The following is a 21,306-nucleotide window of genomic DNA, read 5'->3' as shown; positions in this document are numbered from 1 at the left end:
GGGGCTGAAAAACAATAGTCACCTTTCATATCGTTAAAAACAAGTGTACCAATTCGTTCAGACGTTTTTAAACAAAGCTATCGATATCGTGACATGGACAAACAAAATTAAAAAACTTCTCGCATTCTGAACTTTTCTCAATAACATTTTACTATACTTAGAAATTATGGTAAGTAAACCATATATTTTTTGACATGTCCGGTACTATTTTGTTTTGAACCCATTCCAATTTAATTAGTAATCGGTAATTGGTAGGTACTTGAATGAGTGAAATGTTTTACTATCTTGTTTCACTAAATATACTCACTTCATTATCATTTAATATAGAAAAATTTGTTGCAGACGTAATGGATCACACTGTATAGTTACCTCTTCAGCTTCACTTAAATTATATCACTTTTTTACAGGACTGGAAGGTTAGTTTTGGGATATCGGCCTGCACAACAAAATTTGTTTATGTCCTTGTTACGTCGAATAAATACAGTTCTGGTGGTAAGTTTATTAAAAAAACTGTCGTACATCTTTAATCACAATTATTCAGTATGTAACAGTACATATTTATTGTTTTAGGGTCATCCTATTATTTATTCTCTGCGGGAGGCTACAAGCGCAGATGCAGTAAGGAAACCACGGCCATTTGTCTGGAAATTAAAAGTCAGTTGTGGGTCCAATCAACTATGATTACAAGTAGTTTCCGTCGTGTGTGTATAAACGCTATTAGCACACAATCCCTGCAGATTAGTGGAATTAAGTGGGTATAAGGAACGTGGTTTTCCAGTGTCGCCGGTGAAAATCAATGCCTTAAATGTTCGTGTGAAGAAATCGAGAATGATTTGATAATTTTAAAAATATTATTTGAATTGAATTTTTATAGTACTTTTTGAATTTTTTAAATGATCTTTTTGAAAAATTCGTTATAAAAAACCACTAACAAATTAAATATTTCAAAAACTTTTTTGAGATTTCAAAAATTATTTCCAGGGCTCTTTTGAATTAAAAATAGCAAATCAAAAAACCTATATTTCAAAAATTTGTTGAATTCAAAAATGATTTCAAAAAACTTTTGAATTAAAAAAATATTTTAAAAAACTTTTTTGACTGAATTTCAAAAAACTTTTGAATTCGAAAAACATTTCAAAAAACTTTTTTGAATTGAAGAAATATTTCAAGAAACTTTTGAATTCAAAAATTATTTCCAAAACAAAACTTTTGAATTTAAATTTTAAAATACCTATACATTTTTTTTTCTTTCTTATTTTTAACCTTTTATCGGTTTCACCCATGTTTCTCGGTTTTGCCACGCGAAATTGCACTTGAAATGTGTACTCAAATCACGCGAAATGGTTCTTTTTGCAACACAGTTTTTTGTGGCTACTTGAAAAATAAATAAATACGTATCTTTTGACGACAATTTTGTTTTGGTTCCTATGATCCCAAACATAAAAGATGTAAAAAAAATTGCCGGCGATCTTAGTCCTCAGAAGTGACTAGTGAGACGCCTTTTTTATTGTCATCAAGCATTTTACTTTTACTTTTCATTTTCTTCATCCATATCGTCCAGCTAATAGTGTTCCTAGTGGCCACTCTGAAGGTAGATGACGACAGCGCCGAATTCGATGTGGTGCAATACTGCTCACACCTACAATAATAAGTTTTTTTAATAAACGTGTGTACGCAGTGTTTCATTATCCTACCTAAATGTATGTTGTGCTTCGCCGTCAATTTCGGGATTTGTCGAGCAACCTTTCTCCAATTGGCAAGAATATTTAGTCTTCGCATCGGTTTTGGAATAGTGTCGTCGTTTTGGATGGCTAGCGATTAGGTAGGTACCTCTCAACACGGTCTAAAAAGTGAAACCGGATTAAAAAAATCATATATTGGTATATTTTGATAGGGGGGTAGGTATGGAAGAAAAAGAACGATATCAAAAAAAGGGGATCTAATGTGATCATTATTTTCGTCTCTTAGGCTTTCGTTTTTTAAAATACCTAAAACATAGCTCGAAAGTTTATAGTTAGGTACTTGTAAATCACCCATGCATGTAGGTGCTCTTTTAAATTGAAAATATAATAAATAATTTGTAGAATTAAAAAAAAATCTGTAAAGCCTAAAAGACCGCCTGTTACAAGCTCTCAAAGTTTGGTATTCATACGTTAAATTGTGGCATGAGTTTTCGAAAACGGCGTGCCCAAAAAGAAGCTAGGTTTTGACAACTTTCGGTCAGTTATTGTGTATTTATTTTTTCAAAGGGTTACCGGGAATGAATAAAATGAAATACTTAAACGTTGATCAGAAACTGTCAAATGAAATGTCCCGTCGTATTGAAGATTCCACAAAGTTTTTGACATGCATTATCAATATGGATGATCCTTATGATCCAGAGATTAAAAAACACTCTAAACAGCAAAGGTTTCCGGGTCTCGACGACACAAAAAGCTCCATGCACAAAAATCGGCTGTTCATATTTGTGAGACAAAGTTGGGATAATTAAGGTAAACGTGTTAGAACAACAGCTACCATACAGACTGTTCCACGCAAACCGTTACCTAGAAGTATTCGGATTCCCATTAATAATTTATATTATATCTGAAAATTTGCATACCAACATAGTTTTTCATGACCTATCGAACGCAATTATTATCATGATGGTTTCACTTCCTGTTTTACCGTGTGTGGACAGCAACTTTCTTATTTTACATAGAACACCCTGTATCTTATTGCATTTTTGAAATCTAAAAGAAAATGTGCGTCGTTTGATATCACATATACCTGTACTAAGCATTAAACGTTTTCAAGTTATTCCAGATTTTTCAAAATTTTTGACGTTTGGCTGCTTTTAAGGGTCCTATACCTATGACTCCGTTGACTTGAATTGCAAAAAGTCCAAAATCAGCAATACTGGCTACATGATACGTGAGAATAATTTATATTATAAGTATCCTTCTACAGGGTGTTTTAAAAGTAATGGTCAATAATTGTTATTATTCGTCGTTCATGGTAGTTTATATCACTATAAATATGAAAAGAATCCTATTTACTTTAATTTAAAAGTTAAATAAAGATTGCACAATAAACAGAAATAGGTAACAATAACAAATATCGAAATAAAAAACAAACCTCAATTGAGGTTTTGATGCTACGTGCCCACCGTGTTTTTCAATGCATAATAGCATCCTCTGAGGAACTCCGTTAGTAGCCGCCTCTCGAATTCCTACTCAATTCCGTTAAAAGCTATTCTCACCCTAACATCCAGTTATTCACGAGAAACAACTGGTGTAAAACTGTGTTTTTTAAAAATGTTCAAAGACATAATTATTTCAAGCATCATGGGTAGAATGAGCGGGCGCTCCGTCAAGTTGAAACCAGCAATTTTGCCCAAGTAATGTTTCCAAAGATGGTACAATGACATCTACTAACGCGTTTATTTAAAGGCCTCTTAAGAAAATTATGCATATGACGGTCACAATTTTAGAAAATCTTAAATAAACCGAAAAGCATAACAGATGGGTATAGGGAATATAATAATTGATCGATGTAGAATTTTTTTCGACACTACTAATACTAATACTAATTTACATTGTTATAATATTTGGAAAAAAATAAATAATTTGGTCACGCCGTTTAAACACATTTTATATTTAATAATATTTTTTAATATTTTACCAAAATAATAATATATTAGAGAAACTACAAACGCTTAAAAGTTAGATTAACGCCACTGGGAGAACGAGAAACATGCGGTGAAATAATACTTAACACTTCTACTGTTTGCGAGTTCCTCTCCACTTTAAAGTTTCTCAAAATATACACCATCGCGATCATCATTGTCGTCCAAGCAAATCTCTTTCCTACGAGTTTTAACAATCTGAAGGATATGCTGCAAGTTTTAACGTTTACCTATACAATTCCTGGGTCCAATACCAAATGCCAAAATTAGGTTAGAGTCTCGCTGCTGTTTATTCTCGTCACTAAATCTTTCCGGGTCGTATACCTCAGGATCCGGGAAGTACATGGGATTGTGATGGAAACCTCTAATTGGAACTATAATCCCGGTACCACGTTCCAGTTGCAGTCCAGTTTCGGGAATTGTATAGTGATGGAGCGATTCTCGTTGAATAAAACTGAGAATTGGGTACTTTCGTAATGTTTCTAGAAATAAGTAAGCAAATGTTCAAAAAATGGTAAAAATTATACCTAAAATCACCATTTTTAAGTACTTCATTTCTTCCAATGCCTGATAACTGATTACTTCATAGTTATTAACTACACTTTGAATTTCTTGTCTTAGGCGATCTTGTATTGCGCTATTTAGGCTTAGTTCGTGAAGTGCAAAGGAAACTATGGTCGCTGTCGTTTCGAGTCCAGCCGCGAAGAATGGTATCGCTTGTGCCAGCATTCGCTCGTCATCTAAGCAGTAGATGCAGATCGAAGAATTTGTGGTTTGCATACTTATTAGTTATTACCTAATCCGAAGATTTCGTGTTTTTCCTCTTGGCGTTTCAAGTCAAGTAAAAGGTCAACAAAGTCGTTACGCCTGGTACTTTGGGTCATTCGTTGGTTCAGAACCTCCTTAAATACTTTGCGAAAATATTTCACTCCACTCTGGTTCAGCAAGCTAAATTTAAAGAACTTGGCAACAGAATGTACGAATATGTACGAAATATTTTTTATTAATCCAATTGTGTCTTTGGGAAATATTTTTTTTCCGTAATGCTGAAACTCGCTAACTTTCTTTTGAAAACAATCGCACTTAACACCAAACGCACACGAAGATATTACTTCCGTCGAATATCTTGACAGTACATCGGTGACTTCTACATTTTCATTGGAAATTTTTTCTAAATGTCTTTCCAATCTCTCTCCGCATTCGCCGATTAACGGCAGCATTCCCTTTAGCTTTCCAGTAGTAAAAACTGGACTGAGTCGGTATCTCAACGACCTCCACTCCTGATCTCTAGTGCCAAACAAGGAGTTGTTAAACACCGGGTCGCACTCCTTATCATCCAAAAACAATTTGTTTGGAAACGACGAAAAATCCCTGATCATAATCCGCTTGACTATTTCAAGATCCTTAACGACCAAAAACGGTTTATTAAATATAAAAAACCCATAGTAGGGCGAATCGAATTTTTGCTAGTCCTATCCAGGAATCTCCGTAGGTTGTCTTTTTCAAAAAACAAGTTTAGGAAGCTACCAAAGAACATTGTCGGCTCTTCGTACGGTACGTTTCGGGATTGCCAGTACTTGTACGTGCTGTTAAAATAACGGACGGCTGCGTAAATGCATGCCAAGGCGATAACTATAACAGCAAGAAGAATCATCTGAAAACGTAAATTAGTTGTCGTCAGGTAAAGGCTTTATATAAGAAAACGGAATTATTTAATTACCTTAAGCAGTGAATAGATTGGGTATTAACAAGTTTTGACGTATTCTTCACTAGCCAGTGTTGATAACGTATTATCGTATATTAAAAATATACCGCTCATGTGACCTTTGAAATGTCGCCTAATACAAATAAGATGGCACCGAATTCCCTCTAGACATGTTTTTGTGTAAATACCAGAATTCCACAGCCATTTAAAAAACACCTACATTTATTCCTCTGCAATTCTTTTCACATTAATTGTATCTCCTTTTATTTCCTCTGATGGTTTCCAGAGCCAGACTGTTTTGCTATAGCCTATTTGGAAATACCTCCTAGAAGTTTTCAACACACATTCATTCGTGTAGAAGTGAATAGCATTTTTTCACTTTTAGGAAAATACGGTAAAAACTTAACGACAGCTCATGTTTTGGTGTGGTGAGGGATGGAGATCTCGGAAACTGTAAGAGATAGGTAGGTGGTTAAAATTTGGCAAAGTTACGTATTTTAATGCTTAACAAAATGCCGTTTTGAAACTGAAAAAATTCAGACTACTTCCGGAGATATCCGGAAAAAACGGAATTTTGCAAAATCGTTTTTATTTTTTACCGAGGTTATTAAAAAAGATATTTCAAAATAAATGACACATTATTATGGCCACTTTTTTCCCTCTACAAGATGCTAGTTTTAAATTTTAAGTCTGACGTTTCGTCTCGGGTAAACCGTCATTTGTTTTTTCTTATGGAAATAATTGTTACTTCTTGTGTCATTTGATACAGCCTATTTTCTGATTTGAAAATGTAAATATCACTATGTTTTAATAAGAAATAGTGCTATTTATTCGTAAAACGCAAGAAGCTACGAACATACACTACCCACTACAAAGTTTACCAGGCAAAAAAGAAGATATTTTAACAATATTTAAAAATAGTGATACCTCCCTTAAGATTTACCTTGTGGTAAAAAGGGAAACGCACATTACAACAGTACACCACATTTTACCGTGTAAACAGTATACGATCGTTGGGATATTTTCGTAGTTCAAGAATATTTATTTGGCACCTTCCTGTTTAACGAAATCGTGAGACACGATCGTGTTTCCTTACCCGTTTATGAAACTAATAAAATTTATTAAAACAATCCACTATCCTACTCCTCCAAAAGTAAGTATTGAGTAATAGATTTATTTGCTTACAAGATAAGGGTGAAACCTTCTCGATACACCATCCAATATTTCGCAAATAAATGAATTACATAATTTTATAACTGCAGTATAGATAAATAGGGGCAGGTCACTTAACAATCAGAGTACATTACACTGATATACGATGTGGCGCACCAAAAAGGATCCACTCTTAGTAACAGGGAAAAGCGAGTGTGATATCGTCATGCGTCACTAAATGTGTTACCACCGAGGAGGGGGGGGTTTATGTATTTAGAATAAAAGTGTGAAGCATTATTGCTACGGGGAAAATTCAAAGATATGGACAACAAACCGATTTAAAATGAAGAAAATAGATTCGTTTCTATAAACGGTCAAATATTTGTTATGTATATGATGAATTTCTTAAGTTAACCTACCCCTATATCGCAGCCACGTTCTTTTTTGAACACGGCTTTTTGAATTTTGCTGAACAATAAGAATTATGGTAATTTTTCAATAAGAATGTACACCTTATGGTTGACATAATTGGACTAATTTCCAAGGAAATTCTCATTTAAACTGACTAAATCAACTGCTAACTAGCTAACTTTTTTTTCGTCGGTAAACATTCGCTCGTTTTGTCACAGTTTCGCTTTTATACGTTATTTATCTTGAACGATTTTAAAGCACTTGGTTAACGAAACATCTTTTTGGTTAGATTAAATCGACCTTTAATTAATCTGCTTCCGGAAATTTCCTTTTTTCGACAGGGAACTTTGCGCAATTCTCACGTGCTAAAATAATGCCTAAAAATTGACCGACAAACATATTTTTCTGGACGGCTTACATGAGGTTCTCGTGGCTCAAACCGAATCTCGGACCTGAGCTCTCTACAGCGGCTCAAAACCAAACGCTTCTAAATATCTCCTCCTGTAACCCCTACTGATCTTTTCAATTTGCAAGAACACCCACAAAATGGCGCTAACTAATTCTATTAACCATCTTTAACTAATCAAAAACACCAAAAGTACATTCATTAAATGCTGACGGATGTTTAATATTGCAAATTCAGCGTTTCTCGACTCGAATGGTATGATTCTGGATAATCCTGACGGAGCCCTAACCTATTAAACGTCAAGACGGACACAGAAACCTGTGAACCATAAAAACGCCAAACTATGGTCTCCCAACTGAACATTTTGATTTTCTCTGAAACGGAGGACCCGCAAAATAGGCACAAAACTGTGACGTAGGTTGCAAGTCACTCCGATTGTGAGGGGCGTTGCGTTAGGTTGGCAACCCCTTTAGAACATTTTAATTACTCCGAAAGGAAAGACGCCCAAAATCTCAATGTTGGCATTAGTATTAGGTTATGTGATACGAGAATGATGGTGTTTCAGTACCACCCACGGGAAATTTTGATTTTCTTGTAAACGAGAAGCGCACAACATTTGGGGATTGGCGCACACATTAGAACAAAATGAGCACAATATTTTGGCGATGTAACAAATTGAGGTGTGCTAACTTAATCCACCTCTTGATGCCATGTGATATTATAATCAAAAAAGTCTTTGATGCGTCATCTGATCTTTCATAAAAATAAAACTCACCCTTTACACGTGATACGGACACATTTCCTAAAACAGATCACATACAACCGCACGTATTGCCGATTCATTCGCCAATGAATTACTTATCATACGGAATTGTATAACTACAGTGTTCATAAACACAAATATATTGGGCCACCTGACCGCGTGCGTACATTACCTTTATCTACACGTTGACGCATCAAAAAGTGAATACTCTGGTCACCTGGAGTGGATTGCGGTTTTCGCTAAAATGCCACGAGGGAACGTATTTGGGGGTGATCTTCATGTATGATTTATGAAAATGCTTATTGATTTTGACTTGTAAAATCCAAAACGACCAGCATTTTCCAGATTGGATAACCACATCAAAACTCAAAAGGTTGTAGCAATAGTACTTTGAATTATTTTCGAGATTGGTTTCTGGCCCATAACTTGTGATGTCCAATCCTGAAAATGTTGGTCGTTTTGGACTCTACAGACCAGAACATACAGGATGCCCATTATGTATGGAATATAGTAAATATCGAATGTATACAAAGGTAGGAAAATTGTTTAACATTTTATTTCCCATATTAAGGCAGCATTCAGTTGTTTTTATTTTAGAAAACAAATGAGTAACGAAAAACAATTGCATTTTTTTGAATGGCTGTGCATCTTTTCATTAGGCTCATTTGATAGAGATTTTTTTCTTCTCGGTGATTAATTTAGATATCCTACATCAAAATCAAACAAATGAACTTGTACGTTTCTTATTAAACCTTGAAGAGAAAATGAAATTAACAATAAAATGGTAGGTAACCCAGATTAAAATCTGGAACTTTCTTGGCGATAGTCAATCATTCACTTCAATAGGGCAAGCTTTCTGTTATTACTTATTATTAGCGTATCATACTCTACTAGTAGGTAACGGTGTTGCAGTTGGTTAGTAGTAGCTTTACTCTGCTGATAAATACTCTCTGATTGTGCACTTATATATGGAAAAAATAAATAATCTGATCACGCCTATATTTAATATTTTAAGACTTTTTTTTACCAAAACAACATATTAGACAAACTACAAACGCTTAAAAGTTAGATTAACGCCACTGGGAGAACGAGAAACATGCGGTGAAATAATACTTAATACTTCTGCTGTTTGTGAGTTCTTCTCCACTTTAAAGTTTCTCAAAATATACACCATCGCCATCTTCATTGTTATCCAAGCAAATCTCTTTCCTACAAGTGTTAAACAATCTGAAGGATATGCTGAAAATTTAACCTTTACCTAGACAATTCCTGGGCCCAATACCAAATGCCAAAATTAGGTTGGAATCTCGCTGCTGTTTATTATCGTCACTAAATCTTTCCGGGTCGTATACCTCAGGATCCGGAAAGTACATGGGATTGTGATGGAAACCTCTAATTGGAACGATAATCCCGGTACCACGTTCCAGTTGCAGTCCAGTTTCGGGAATTGTATACTGATGGAGCGACTGTCGTTGAATAAAACTGATAATAGGGTACTTTCGGAGTGTTTCTAAAAGCAAGTAAGCAAGTGGCCAAGAAACGATAAAAATTATACCTAAAATAACCATTTTTAAGTATTTCATGTCTTCCAATGCCTGATAACTGATTTCTCCATGGTTATTAACTACACTTTGAATTTCTTGTCTTAGGCGATCCTGTATTGCGCTATTTAGGCTTAATTCGTGAAGTACAAAGGAAACTATGGCCGTTGTCGTTTCGTGCCCAGCCGCGAAGAATGGTATCGCTTGTGCCAGCATTCGCTCATCATCTAAGCAGTATAATGTAGACAGAAAAAATTGTGGTTTTTTTACCTAATCCGAAGCTTTCGTCGTTTTCCTCTTGGCTTTTCAAGTCAAGTAGAAGGTCAACAAAGTCGTTACGCCTGGTACTTTGGGTCATCCGTTGGCTCAGAACCTTCTTAAAGACTTTGCGAAAATATTTCACTCCATTCTGGTTCAGAAAGCTAAGTTTAAAGAATCTGGCAATAGAGTGTACGAATATGTACGAAATATTTTTAATTAATCCAATTGCGCCTTTGGGAAATATGTCTTCTCCGTAACGCTGAAATTCACTAACTTCCTTTTGGAAACAATCGCACTTAACTCCAAACGCACACGAAGATATTACTTCCGTTGAATATCTTGACAGTACATCGGTGACTTCTACACTTTCATTGGAAATTTTGTCTAAATGACTTTCCAACCTCTCCCCGCATTCGGCGATTAACGATAGCATTCCCTTTAGCTTTCCAGATGTAAAAACTGGACTCAGTCGGTGTCTCAACGACCTCCACTCCTGATCTCTAGTGCCAAACAAGGAGTTGTTAAACACCGGGTCGCACTCCTTATCATCCAAAAACAATTTGTTTGGAAACGACGCAAAATCTCTGATCATAATCCGCTTGACTATTTCAAGATCCTTAACGACCAAAAACGGTTTATTAAATATAAAAAAGCCATAGTAGGGCGAATCGAATTTTTTGCTAGTCCTATCCAGGAATCTCCGTAGGTTGTCTTTTTCGAAAAATAAGTTTAGGAAGCTACCGAAGAACATTGTAGGTTCTTCGTATGGTACATTTCTTAATTGCCAGTACTTGTACGTGTTGTTAAAATAACGTACAGCTGCGTAAATGCATGCCAAGGCGATGACTATAACAGCAAGAAGAATCATCTGAAAACGTAATTTGGTTTTGGTGAGGTAAAGAAAACGGAATTATTTAATTACCTTAAGCAGTGAATAAATTTGGTATTAAAAAGTTTTGACGTATTCTTCACTAACCATTGTTGATAACGTATTATCGAATATTATTAATATCACAGCTCATGTGACCTTTGAAATGCCGCGTAATACAAATAAGATGGAATAAATTATAGCACCAAATTCCCTATAACTATTCCCATGACATACCAGAATGCCACAGCCATTTAGAAAGCACCTACATTTATTTTTTTATTATACCTGAATCACAATCTCCGTTTTATACACTCAAATGCGTGCGAAAAAGGGCCTTTAAAACACACGTGCTTTAAAGTTGCTAAGTAACGATACTTCAAGTATGACTTTTGAAACTGTCATCTGGATGAAATAAAAAACCCTCTTAGGTCGCTTTCTGTAAATGCAGAACATTTCTTTGGCTTTTGTACCTATCCTTTGGTTGAAGCTTTCACAAACGCGCGTAATTTAGGGTATGCTTCCAAATCTGTTCCACTTTTTAATCGCAGCATTGTTTTGAATGAATGCACCAAAATATAGAAGATTTAAATACCTTTGACATTTCCTTCATATATGCCAGCATTATGGATGCATTTAAGACTGTATTCGTAAGTAACTTCCTATTCATCCATGGAAACAACTTTTCATATTCTTTATAATAGACTTTACTGGAGTTGGATTTTACACCTACCAACGTTTGTTTAGATTTTACAACAATCGATTTAATGGACAGTGTATTATCTTTTTCAACGGAAATCGTTTAATTCACAAAGACGATGATTTTTATAAGCAAACGTCAAGTGACATTTCCATGGCAATCGTGAAATTACGAACACCCAGCCCACTTAATTAGACATGTATTCGAGTATAACGTCAATATGACTTCATTGTATTTCCTATTTTTAAATTATACTGCAGGTATAATAAAAAATACTATAAGATACACGTGTATAATTGGTCTTTAAAGCACTTGCAACGTTAAAGGCACTCCGCTTTGCGTCGTGCCCTTAAACTCGTTGCGCGTGCTTTAAAGACTTGATTATACACTTGTATCTTAATATACTATTCTGCAATTCTTTCCACACTAATATCTTCTTTATATCTCCTCTAGTTTTCAGAGCGAGACTGTTTTGGTATAGCCTATTTGAAAATACCTCCAAGAAGTTTTCAACACGCATTCCTAGAGCCTTAGAAAATATATAAGACGTACTAAGGTCCTTGAAATAGTGAACAACAGATTCTAATAAATTTTTAAAGGCCATTAAAATATGCGCGTTCCTTACCTTTTAAGCTTTTCCGAGATCTCTAGAGCTTTCTAAAATGTTCGTGTGAGTTGATTTTTTTGATGGGACACACGCACGGTCTGTATATTTAATTGACTTTTTACGCTAAAAGCTGGTTGTAATTTGCGATTAGTTGACTGTAAAATTCTAGGACAAGTTTATTTGTACCAAAAGTATTAGTTGGTAATTGTCAATAATTTTTAGGGCCATATAACCTAATACAAAAGGAAACCGCGGCATTTTGCGTTGGCGACAAGGCCGCAAATGCCGCCGAGATATCCCAATTTGGTGAAGCCCCGCCTTTAAGAGGCTAAAGCCGTCGTGATAGAAGTAAATGTTTAATAGTAAAGCAGTTGCTTCCCAGTACCCGTTAAAGGCAGTTTTTGAATCATCAAAGAGCTAAATTCTACATCAGCAAATACAACGAACCCAGTACCGTCCAAATCGAGATTCGAGTGCTATAATTGAAGCCAAGAGGTTAAGTTTTAAAGCAATATTCGCATGGTATTTCTGCATCTGCTTGTTGAAAATTGCAGGTACGACAGGTCGATCTCTTGCGTTGCGTGGTTTTTTCTGGCCCTGAGAGCCTATTTTTCTTACAATTTATTTGATTGAATTATGTCGAATTCATTTTTTTCATCTGTAAATAGTTAGTTTTGTGTTTAATCGAGCCTTAATTACGACCTAGATAAAAGTTTTCATTAATTTTTCTGTTTTGTACCCGGAATTGAGGTTCACTAATAAACTATAAATTGGTATATAAAATGTATTCAAGGGATTTATTTATACACGAGATCAAAATCTCACGACAAAAACGATACTTCTTTTAGTTAATTTTAAACGACACCACTTGTAGATGAGGTCATCTGAGTGGATCACTACGTTTCTCTGAGCTGCGTAAATCTTACATTGACGCAGTTTTCTGGTCTAAAAATGTGCGGTGAGTCAATTGTTACTGTCTCCCTTGTTTCTGCATTTCTTTCCACTTTAAAATTCTTCAGTATATTTGTCAGTGCCATCTTTATCATTACCAGAGCAAACCTTTTTCCTGTAAAAACACATTAGAATAAAATATGCCAATGTAGTATTTACCGATGCAAGCTCTGGGCCCCATACCAAAGGCCAATGGTATATCCTGCTCCCTAAACCTTTCCGGATCGTAAATCTCAGGGTTTGGAAAGCACTTGGGGTTGTAATGGAGACTTTTTAAAGGTACAATTATACTCGTTCCCCGTTCCAAATGGAGTCCTGTTTCAGGAATCGTGTAGTCATCATGTGCCTCCCGTTGAATAAAAGTCGTGATAGGGTACTTCCGTAGTGTTTCTAATAAGAACTTGAAATGTTTGCAAAATTATAAAGATCGTACCATTAACAACCATGCTTAAGTACTTCATTTCTCGTAATGCCTTAGAAGTGATATTTCCATATCTATTACTTATTTCAACAATTTCTTGTCTCAATCGATCTTGTATTTTGTTGTTTAGACTTAACTCGTGGAGCGTAAAAGAGAGCAGAGATGACGTCGTTTCTTGTCCCGCCAAGGTAAAGGCAATCGCTTGTGCAAGTAGTTGGGTGTCGTCTAAAGAAATTCATGAAACGTGTACGCTACTTGTAGATGAACATACCGAGCACGAAACTGCTATTAAATCCATCATTTTGCTTCAAACCCAGCAAAATGTCTACTAAATCATTGCGCTTAACAGACTGCCCCTTGCGTTTATTGAAAATATCTGTAAAAACTCCTCGAAAATATTTTACTGCCTCGGGGTTTAAGAAACTGAATCTAAAAATCTTAACCGCAAAATGTACGAATATATACGCCGCATTTTTAATGACACCAATAGTTCCTATGGTAAGTATATTTTCGCCATAATATTGAAAGTTGTGTACTTGCTTTTGATAACAATCGCATTTTACACCAAACAAACATAAGGAGATCACATCCGCTGCAAACCGGGACGCTACCTCAGTAACCTCCAGATCTCCATCTGGAATGTTCGCTAAATACCTCGTTAGGCGATCTGAGCACTCATCAATTATCTCCAACATGGTCTTTATCTTGCCAGTTGTAAACACTGGACTAAGCTTGCGTCTCATATACCTCCATTCTTCACCTCTTAAGTTTAGTAATGAATTATTAAATATTGGATCGTAATGTTTATCAGGAAAAAATAGCTTGTTTGGAAACGACACGAAATCTTTAACGAAGATCCTTTTCGCTATCTCAATATCCTGGATTACCAGTATCGGCTTGTTAAATATAAAGAATCCAAAATAAGGCGAATCATATTTCTTTCCGGTTCGCTCCAGGTACTTGTTCAAGTTATCTCTTTCGAAAAAGAAGCGCCAGAAGCTGCCGAAGAACAAAGTTGGTTTGTCGTATGGCACACCTCTCGATTCCCAGTACTTGTACTTATTTTTAAAATAGTGTACGATTGCACAGGTGCCGATCAATAGTGCAGTGGCAATTGTCAACAGTATCATATTGACTTATGCTTTTTGAACCAAGAAGCGAGAAATCGTATTTGGTGGTTGACCTTTGTTCCTGAATTATTCCCAGCGTAGAATTTACTCTGCATTAATTATTGTGATAGAATAAAGTTTAAAAAGAAATTAATTATTTACCATGTACTCACTTGAAAGAAATGTCCTTTGGAGCATAATATAGTTATAGATTGTACGTGGTCATTTTTGGAGGCAGAAACATTGATCAATTGCTCGGGTTATCTAAAAACGTACACTGTTATCGCAATGCTTATTTTTATAATTGGAGTAAAGTCTCATTGTATGATGTATAGGTGTGATTCGTCTGCATATTATTCCCATTTTGCCATTTTTCAAGTTGCAAAATAATACAAACGACACTCGTAAATCCACGTAGACAAATACCTTAAATTACATTCAAAGCAAATACGCGAAGCATGCATTTATTTACTAATAATCTAATTAGGGATGATTTACTGATATCAGTTAAATAAAGAAACAAACTAAGTGGTATTGTAGGTTGAAACAAGGGGTTTATCAACTTCGTTTCATGGCAAAACGAACATAAGGTCAGTAGTCAACTGATATACTTAATGAGCGACCTTTTAAAATTTTACTGTTACGTATACCATAGATTAAAAAATTTAATATATGCGATACATTTCAATATTAATTTGTTGTTGAAATATGAACGACTGTGGTAATTTTAGAAGTACAAGACTGTAGGTACTCCCATTGCCGATTTGTATTTATTTACGTTTTAAATGGATTTACTGACAGTAATTATTGTTGTGAGCGTTATAATTTGTCTGTACTTAGACATAAAGAAACCCAACAGTTATTGGAAGGACTTGGGCGTGCCCTACGCTGAGTCAACTTTACTATTTGGAAACTTGCTTTCGCTGCTACAAACTAAATCCACCCCAGTCTGGTTCAGGCATTTATATTCATCAACAAAACACTCATTCTATGAATTTCAGTGCTTTTGATAAAAGATCCAGAATTGATCAAAGAAATGTTTATCAAACATTCCGACTCATTGCCTCACAGGTTAGGTGGGCAAGACTGAAAACAAATAGTATAAGTAAGTAGAAAAGTGTGTGCTGTTTAAATATATGTTTATATTTTTATATTTCAACATTAGTTAATTTCTTTCATACTCTTGGGACACACAAATAATTAAAGGGCATCCAAACAAAGACAAACTAAAGAAGTAAGGGGAAATTTACTAGAGTAAGAGAATTTCGTAGAAAAACATATTGTTGAAAATAGCTTTCAGGAAGATTTAGGCTTCTGATTTTCTTAAGAATGATACGAATTTTATTATTCAAAATATGATTGACTTACTTTTACTCACTTGATAATTGTTAAAAAATACATAATCATGAACCATTTACAACATTCTCCCACCTTGGGAACGAAACCATTAGTGAACAATAAATTATAAAGACAAACGCAAAACTGGTTTAATAATTCGGCCACTTCTGCTCACTTTAGGTACATTAGCAGACTCATTACCACTGCTTGTACCTTGTGCATCATTTAAAGTAGAATCATAATGCTCGTTTTCTAAAGATCCGATGGTACACCTGATGGCGACGATGAATTTTGGTTGTCCATGTTCTCTTCAATCGAATCAAGACATTCGAGAGGGTAGAGTCGTTGAATTGGACGTAATACAATCCCCTTGGCAGTTTTAAGTCGCACTAGCCGAACCTGACGATCCTTTCCAGGAATTATTTCTGTAATTCTTCCTAATGGCCAGTCGATTCGTTTATCCTGATCATTACCAATCAGCACAATTTCATTCAATCGAACTTGAATATTTTTCTTTCCTTTGGAAGACAACTTCAGTTGACCCAAGTATTCTGTTCTAAAACGCTGACGAAGATTTTCTCGAATTTTCTGACGATATGCAACCCGCTTATTTAAAGAAGACGAATCAATTGCATCCAAGTCAGGTACACCAATATCCCGTTGTTCTTGTGGAAAAAAATTTAGTGTTAATGGATAGAGTTCCGATGGATCATCTGATAGATATTATGTGATTGGCCTTGAATTAACTATAGCTTCACAATCACACGAAACCGATACCAATTCTTCATAATTCAGGTAGGTGCCTAGTACTCTCCGAAGTAAAGATTTCAAAATTCTTATTATTCCTTCTCAAAATCCGCCCCACCACGCGGCGGTTGGTGGGTTAAAATACCACGTTATGCGATTAATTGCACTATACTTTAAAATAGTGGACCAGTCAATTTTTGATAATGCGTTTCGCGAACCGATAAAATTTGTTCCGCAATCACTATATACTAAGTCCAGTTCACCATTTCTATGTGATATCTTAGTCTTCAATCGTATAATACTTTCAGCATCTACAAAAGGAGATAAAAATGACAATTGTTTTGTATCAACGAAAGAATCTTTTTGAATTAATTTCAACAGACATTTTTCAGCGATTTCTCGTTCTTCAGCCGACAACACGTGAGACATATGTCTATCTTCACTGTTACGGTAGTTATATGAAAATCGTAGAATTCAACCAAAAAGAGATACTAAGTCGTCATACTTAGAAAATCGTTCATTATACCAATAGGAACATTCATAATTGATCATTGAAACAATTAATTTCTTCCGACGTTCTGCATTAATTTCATGTTCATTCAGGGCGGAAAGTTAATCAAATTCTGGCCAATTTTCTGGAAGACTATACAGCAAAACTATGTCCCTCCCACCATCGCGGTTCCAACAATTGTTTTGGTGAGCATCCACGTGATGGTAAGTCTGTAGGATTTAATGACATATGTCTCCAATCTTTTTTAGATTGTTTGTCAACATGATCAACAATGCCGATAACATCAAAATTCGATAACTTTGTGTTGGTAACATCTTTACATAAAATCGAGGTCACAGACATTGTGGTAATGCCTTTTGGCTTGTTTAGAACAGGAACTTTGCCCAACAATGTCCAACCCAAATACGTTTCTACAGCTACCGGACCACAATCTAAATCATACTTTTTGCCTGTTAGTAATTTTCCAGCTACATCTGCGCCTATGAGTATCTCCACCGGAGTGGCGATTGTAATTTGTAACATCCGATATTGTTATCTGCAATCTGTCTAATTCATTCATCTATGGTCCATTAAAGACTGGTATATTGTCGCAGATAATCGATTGTTCTAAAACTTCGAATCGAAAAGCATACCTCTGATCCAAATCTAAGACCCTTACATCATAACACGCATGATCTTGCTCATCAGTACTGGTACCCCCAAATAAGGTATGAATAATTTTCTCCCGCCTCTTAACTGGATATTCTAATTCTTCTGCAGTTGATCTTAAAATGTAAGAACGTTGAGAACCAGTATCCACTATTGCGCGTACTTCACGCATAGTATTATCGTTACGGATCAAAACTTTAAGAGTTTGCAAAAAAAACGTGTCTGTCTCAAATATTAGACAATGCTTTTTCAACAGAAGTGGTTTGATGACTTCTTTCCACAATGTTCTCAGAAGTAGCAGCTTTATTGCTCGCTAAATTTGAACACATGAGTGGTACATGCTTACCATTACAAATGATGCATTTTAGCCTTTGACGACATCTTTTACTGTTATGTCCTAATTTTAGACAAGAAAAGCATGCCCTTTTATTGCTTAACAAGTGTTGTTTCTCCGACAGTAACATTTTCCGAACCATAAAGCATGACTCACTATACTGTATTCATTTTAAGAAGGTAGCGGTAGAAAGCATAGGGAAGCTTTGACCTTCACTGTGGTTGGTTAAAACACGAGTCAGTATTACAATGAAACATAAAACGACTGCTGAATTTTGTAAGGTGGTAGTTTATGTTGCCAACTAAACTGCCGAAGTGTCATTAGTTGTTATTGTCAAAGATTTATTTCTGTTCGCAGTGCTGAATATTTCTACTCTACAATAATTTGGTGCCGTTTTATATTTTCCCTGTGTGTGTTTATCTTCAAACACAGCGCCATCTACTACCTTCTTATAGTGAATGAAGTATAGCATGATCTTTTTTGCAAAACAAACATTTTGCAAGAGTGTTTACTGACAGTAGAGCTGCTGCAGTCGGTATCGACTCACTCGTTTTAAATTTGGGTTTCTTGTCTTTATTATCTGTCTGAGGTAAAAACCCTTCAACAGCTAAATTAATGCGTTCATCATTTTGTACCTCAGGCCTTATAAAACACATTAAAACATCTAATCTCGTTTTTAATGTTCCACCAGCATTACCCGAAAACTGAGATGATCGTTGCCAAGCTCTTAATAAATCTTCTGGCAAACAAGATTCGACTAAAGGGTATAGCATAGCAGAACATGTATCAGTTGTCACGCCAAAAGTACTTAATGCTCTTAATTGTGTTTCAATACGATCATATAAACTAGACAGACCTAGTTTTTGATTAGGGAGACAATGCCTTATTTAAAATAATTTTTAATAGCTCCCGTACGTAGACTTCAACTAATAGGTCTTTCAATAGCTTCAGTATAATTGTCACCCGTGGGAGGAAAACTATTTAATAATTCACTTGCACGAGTACCCGAAGACATTGCCTGAATCAAATATTGAAATTTATCTTCATTAGTGAGTACATTGTCCTCGTGTATCTTACGAAATTGACTCCAAAATGACAACCAATTTCGTATATCACCATTGAATTTTTTAAATTCAATAGTAGGCAGCTTGATTCTGCGGAAGATCCCTTTGTTACTATTTGTTTCACTACGAACGCTTTGAGCTTCGTTATGAGCTTCATTATTACAAATTACAGCAGAAGAGACTAGTTCTTCACATTGCAGATTCAAGCTCTTAAAAGAAAACTCATACTTATCTACGCATGCTATTTCCGTATCTAACTGATCCTCCGTAGCGTCAGCATCCAACATCAAGTCATAAATCTCTTGATTGGCCTGTCGTAGAGATTCAGCTTTTTCATGAAACAGCTCTAAGTTAGCACGAATGGTATTAACGTCTGGTGATTCTGCTTCTATCATCTTAGTCAACTTATTTGCGATCGTCGTGAACGCCCTACGTACCGCTGAACGCGACTTCGTTGCCCGATCCATATCTTTAAAGCGTAGTCTTACAAACGCAAATGATACACAAATAGTTTAAAAATCAGCCTAAAATGTCAACAATCTTATTGCAGAAAGATTTTACCTCGGATTTTACACAAACCCCTTGTCCTGTCACCGTCGCCAAATGTTGAAAATAGCTTTCAGGAAGATTTAGGCTTCTGATTTTCTTAAGAATGATACGAATTTTATTATTCAAAATATGATTGACTGACAGATTTTTTTTATTACTTTTGCTAACTTGATAATTGTTCAAAAATACATAATCATGAACCATTTACAACACACATAGTTACCTACCGAGATAGAACAAAAGAATCAAGATAATATGTCCAAGACAATAGAGAAGATAGTAACAACTAAGGGTCAGCTCATCAGTTCCAATAGGTACCAAATCGGAAACTAAGAGCTCCACAAGTTCCGATAAAATCCGTACAGATGAGCACCAAATTATAAAACGCAAAAATTTGTTTGGAAACGACGAGAAATCTCTAACCAAGAGGAATTCCGTTATATCAATTTCTTTGATTACTACACCTTTTCCACTTTTATTCGAGAAACTATAAAGTTAATTTGAGAAAGTATCAATTGTATTTGAGAATAGTAAAATGTATTTGAGAAAACAACAAATGTAGTTCAGAATAGTGATTTGTATTTGAGAAGGCATCAAATGAATTTGAGAGTAGTAAATTGTATTCAAGAAATGGTAAAATGTATTTGAGAAGATATCAATTGAAAATGAGAAAAACAAAATCCCATGTATAACATAGCCTGATGCTGCTGCTGTTGCGGGACTACATACAGTAGCGGAATTATAAAAATTTGATTCTTAATATTACAATCTGAATTCTGAAATACAATTAACGACTTCTTAAAATTAAATGATACTTTCTCAAATACAATTGACTATTCTCAACTACATTTGTTGTTTTCTCAAATCCAACTGACTATTCTCATCTACTTTGATGTTTTCTCAAATACAAGTAACAATTCTCAAATACAATTTACAACTTCTCGAATAAAAGTGGAAAAGGTGTAGTATCGGCTTGTTAAAAATGAAAAATTCCGCAATAAGGTGAATTGTATTTGCTTCCAGTTCTTTCCAAGTACCTTCTCAGGTTATCTTGTTCCAAAAGAAGTGCTAGAAGAGGTCAATGGAAAAAGTTGGCACATATCGTGATCCCCAGTACTACTCCATATTTTTAAAACAACGAACTATTGCGTAGGTCATAGGTGCAAATTGCTAATACAGTGGAAAAAAGGAAACAGCATTACTTGCTAGAAAAATATGCTTTAATTGTTATTAATCGAACCCAAATTACGACGTAGATAATAGTTTCCACTCATGTTTCTATTTTGTACCCGGAATAGAGGTTTACTAATAAACTATAAATTGGTATATAAAATGTATTCAAGGAAGTCGTCGGTACGATCAAATCGACGAAGCACACCACAATGGTTCTGGTCAAATCAGAAGCACAGATTTTGGATACAATTGGGAATCTTTACAGCGCTCCAGATGTTACGATTTATTCTCGAGATCAAGATCTCACGATGAAAATGATACTCCTTTTAGTTATTTTTAAACGGCAACACTTGAAGATGAGGTCATCTGAGTGGTGTTCA

At 35.2% G+C, this 21,306-nt stretch overlaps 3 protein-coding genes across 7 annotated transcripts; all 3 read right to left on the bottom strand.

Moving 5' to 3' along the window:
* Positions 1–491: 491 nt before the first annotated feature.
* On the bottom strand, positions 492–5,790 carry LOC116172651 (probable cytochrome P450 6a13). Of its 4 annotated transcripts, XM_031489900.1 has the most exons (8): positions 5,388–5,790; positions 4,464–5,321; positions 4,195–4,407; positions 3,898–4,149; positions 3,753–3,848; positions 1,695–1,843; positions 1,533–1,639; positions 492–641 (listed from the first exon to the last, which is right to left on the bottom strand). In XM_031489900.1, exons 2-6 carry the CDS (start codon positions 5,044–5,046, stop codon positions 1,812–1,814), a joined length of 1,176 nt encoding a protein of 391 aa, XP_031345760.1. In that variant the 5' UTR covers positions 5,047–5,321; positions 5,388–5,790; the 3' UTR covers positions 492–641; positions 1,533–1,639; positions 1,695–1,811. The 4 variants fall into 4 exon arrangements, with proteins under 4 accessions (XP_031345760.1, XP_031345759.1, XP_031345761.1 ...); XM_031489899.1 differs by lacking the exon at positions 492–641 and having other exon boundaries at positions 1,237–1,639; XM_031489901.1 differs by lacking the exon at positions 492–641 and having other exon boundaries at positions 1,237–1,639; positions 3,758–3,848.
* A 3,296-nt stretch (positions 5,791–9,086) lies between these two features.
* On the bottom strand, positions 9,087–10,948 carry LOC116172473 (cytochrome P450 6k1-like). Its single transcript, XM_031489694.1, has 5 exons — positions 10,829–10,948; positions 9,916–10,774; positions 9,660–9,872; positions 9,363–9,614; positions 9,087–9,313 (listed from the first exon to the last, which is right to left on the bottom strand). The coding sequence occupies exons 2-5, from the start codon at positions 10,772–10,774 to the stop codon at positions 9,153–9,155; spliced, it is 1,485 nt and encodes a 494-aa protein (XP_031345554.1). The 5' UTR covers positions 10,829–10,948; the 3' UTR covers positions 9,087–9,152.
* A 1,903-nt stretch (positions 10,949–12,851) lies between these two features.
* LOC116172686 (cytochrome P450 6j1-like) lies at positions 12,852–15,155 on the bottom strand. Of its 2 annotated transcripts, none has more exons than XM_031489933.1 (5): positions 14,725–15,155; positions 13,725–14,672; positions 13,466–13,678; positions 13,192–13,422; positions 12,852–13,147 (listed from the first exon to the last, which is right to left on the bottom strand). In XM_031489933.1, the coding sequence occupies exons 2-5, from the start codon at positions 14,581–14,583 to the stop codon at positions 12,978–12,980; spliced, it is 1,473 nt and encodes a 490-aa protein (XP_031345793.1). In that variant the 5' UTR covers positions 14,584–14,672; positions 14,725–15,155; the 3' UTR covers positions 12,852–12,977. The 2 variants fall into 2 exon arrangements, with proteins under 2 accessions (XP_031345793.1, XP_031345794.1); XM_031489934.1 differs by having other exon boundaries at positions 14,736–15,155.
* Positions 15,156–21,306: the final 6,151 nt, after the last annotated feature.

This window comes from Photinus pyralis, unplaced genomic scaffold (genome assembly GCF_008802855.1).
Source record: "Photinus pyralis isolate 1611_PpyrPB1 unplaced genomic scaffold, Ppyr1.3 Ppyr1.4_LG5, whole genome shotgun sequence".
Lineage (NCBI taxonomy): Eukaryota > Metazoa > Arthropoda > Insecta > Coleoptera > Lampyridae > Photinus > Photinus pyralis.
The sequence above is the reverse complement of the archived record's forward strand: the minus strand, read 5'-3'. Positions and strand labels throughout refer to the sequence as shown.

Excerpts from the sequence above, each read along its gene's own strand:
- LOC116172651 (XM_031489898.1), bottom strand. The coding sequence starts at position 5,046 with ATGATCAGGGATTTTTCGTCGTTTCCAAACAAATTGTTTTTGGATGAT. Across the intron at positions 4,150-4,194 it reads CTTAAAAATGGTGATTTTAG|AAACATTACGAAAGTACCCA; the intron begins GTATAATTTTTA and ends ACTTATTTCTAG. Across the intron at positions 3,849-3,897 it reads TGGACCCAGGAATTGTATAG|GAAAGAGATTTGCTTGGACG; the intron begins GTAAACGTTAAA and ends TAAAACTCGTAG.
- LOC116172473 (XM_031489694.1), bottom strand. The coding sequence starts at position 10,774 with ATGATTCTTCTTGCTGTTATAGTCATCGCCTTGGCATGCATTTACGCA. Across the intron at positions 9,873-9,915 it reads CGACGAAAGCTTCGGATTAG|ATGATGAGCGAATGCTGGCA; the intron begins GTAAAAAAACCA and ends TATACTGCTTAG. Across the intron at positions 9,615-9,659 it reads CTTAAAAATGGTTATTTTAG|AAACACTCCGAAAGTACCCT; the intron begins GTATAATTTTTA and ends ACTTGCTTTTAG.
- LOC116172686 (XM_031489933.1), bottom strand. The coding sequence starts at position 14,583 with ATGATACTGTTGACAATTGCCACTGCACTATTGATCGGCACCTGTGCA. Across the intron at positions 13,423-13,465 it reads CTTAAGCATGGTTGTTAATG|AAACACTACGGAAGTACCCT; the intron begins GTACGATCTTTA and ends AGTTCTTATTAG. Across the intron at positions 13,148-13,191 it reads GGGGCCCAGAGCTTGCATCG|GAAAAAGGTTTGCTCTGGTA; the intron begins GTAAATACTACA and ends GTGTTTTTACAG.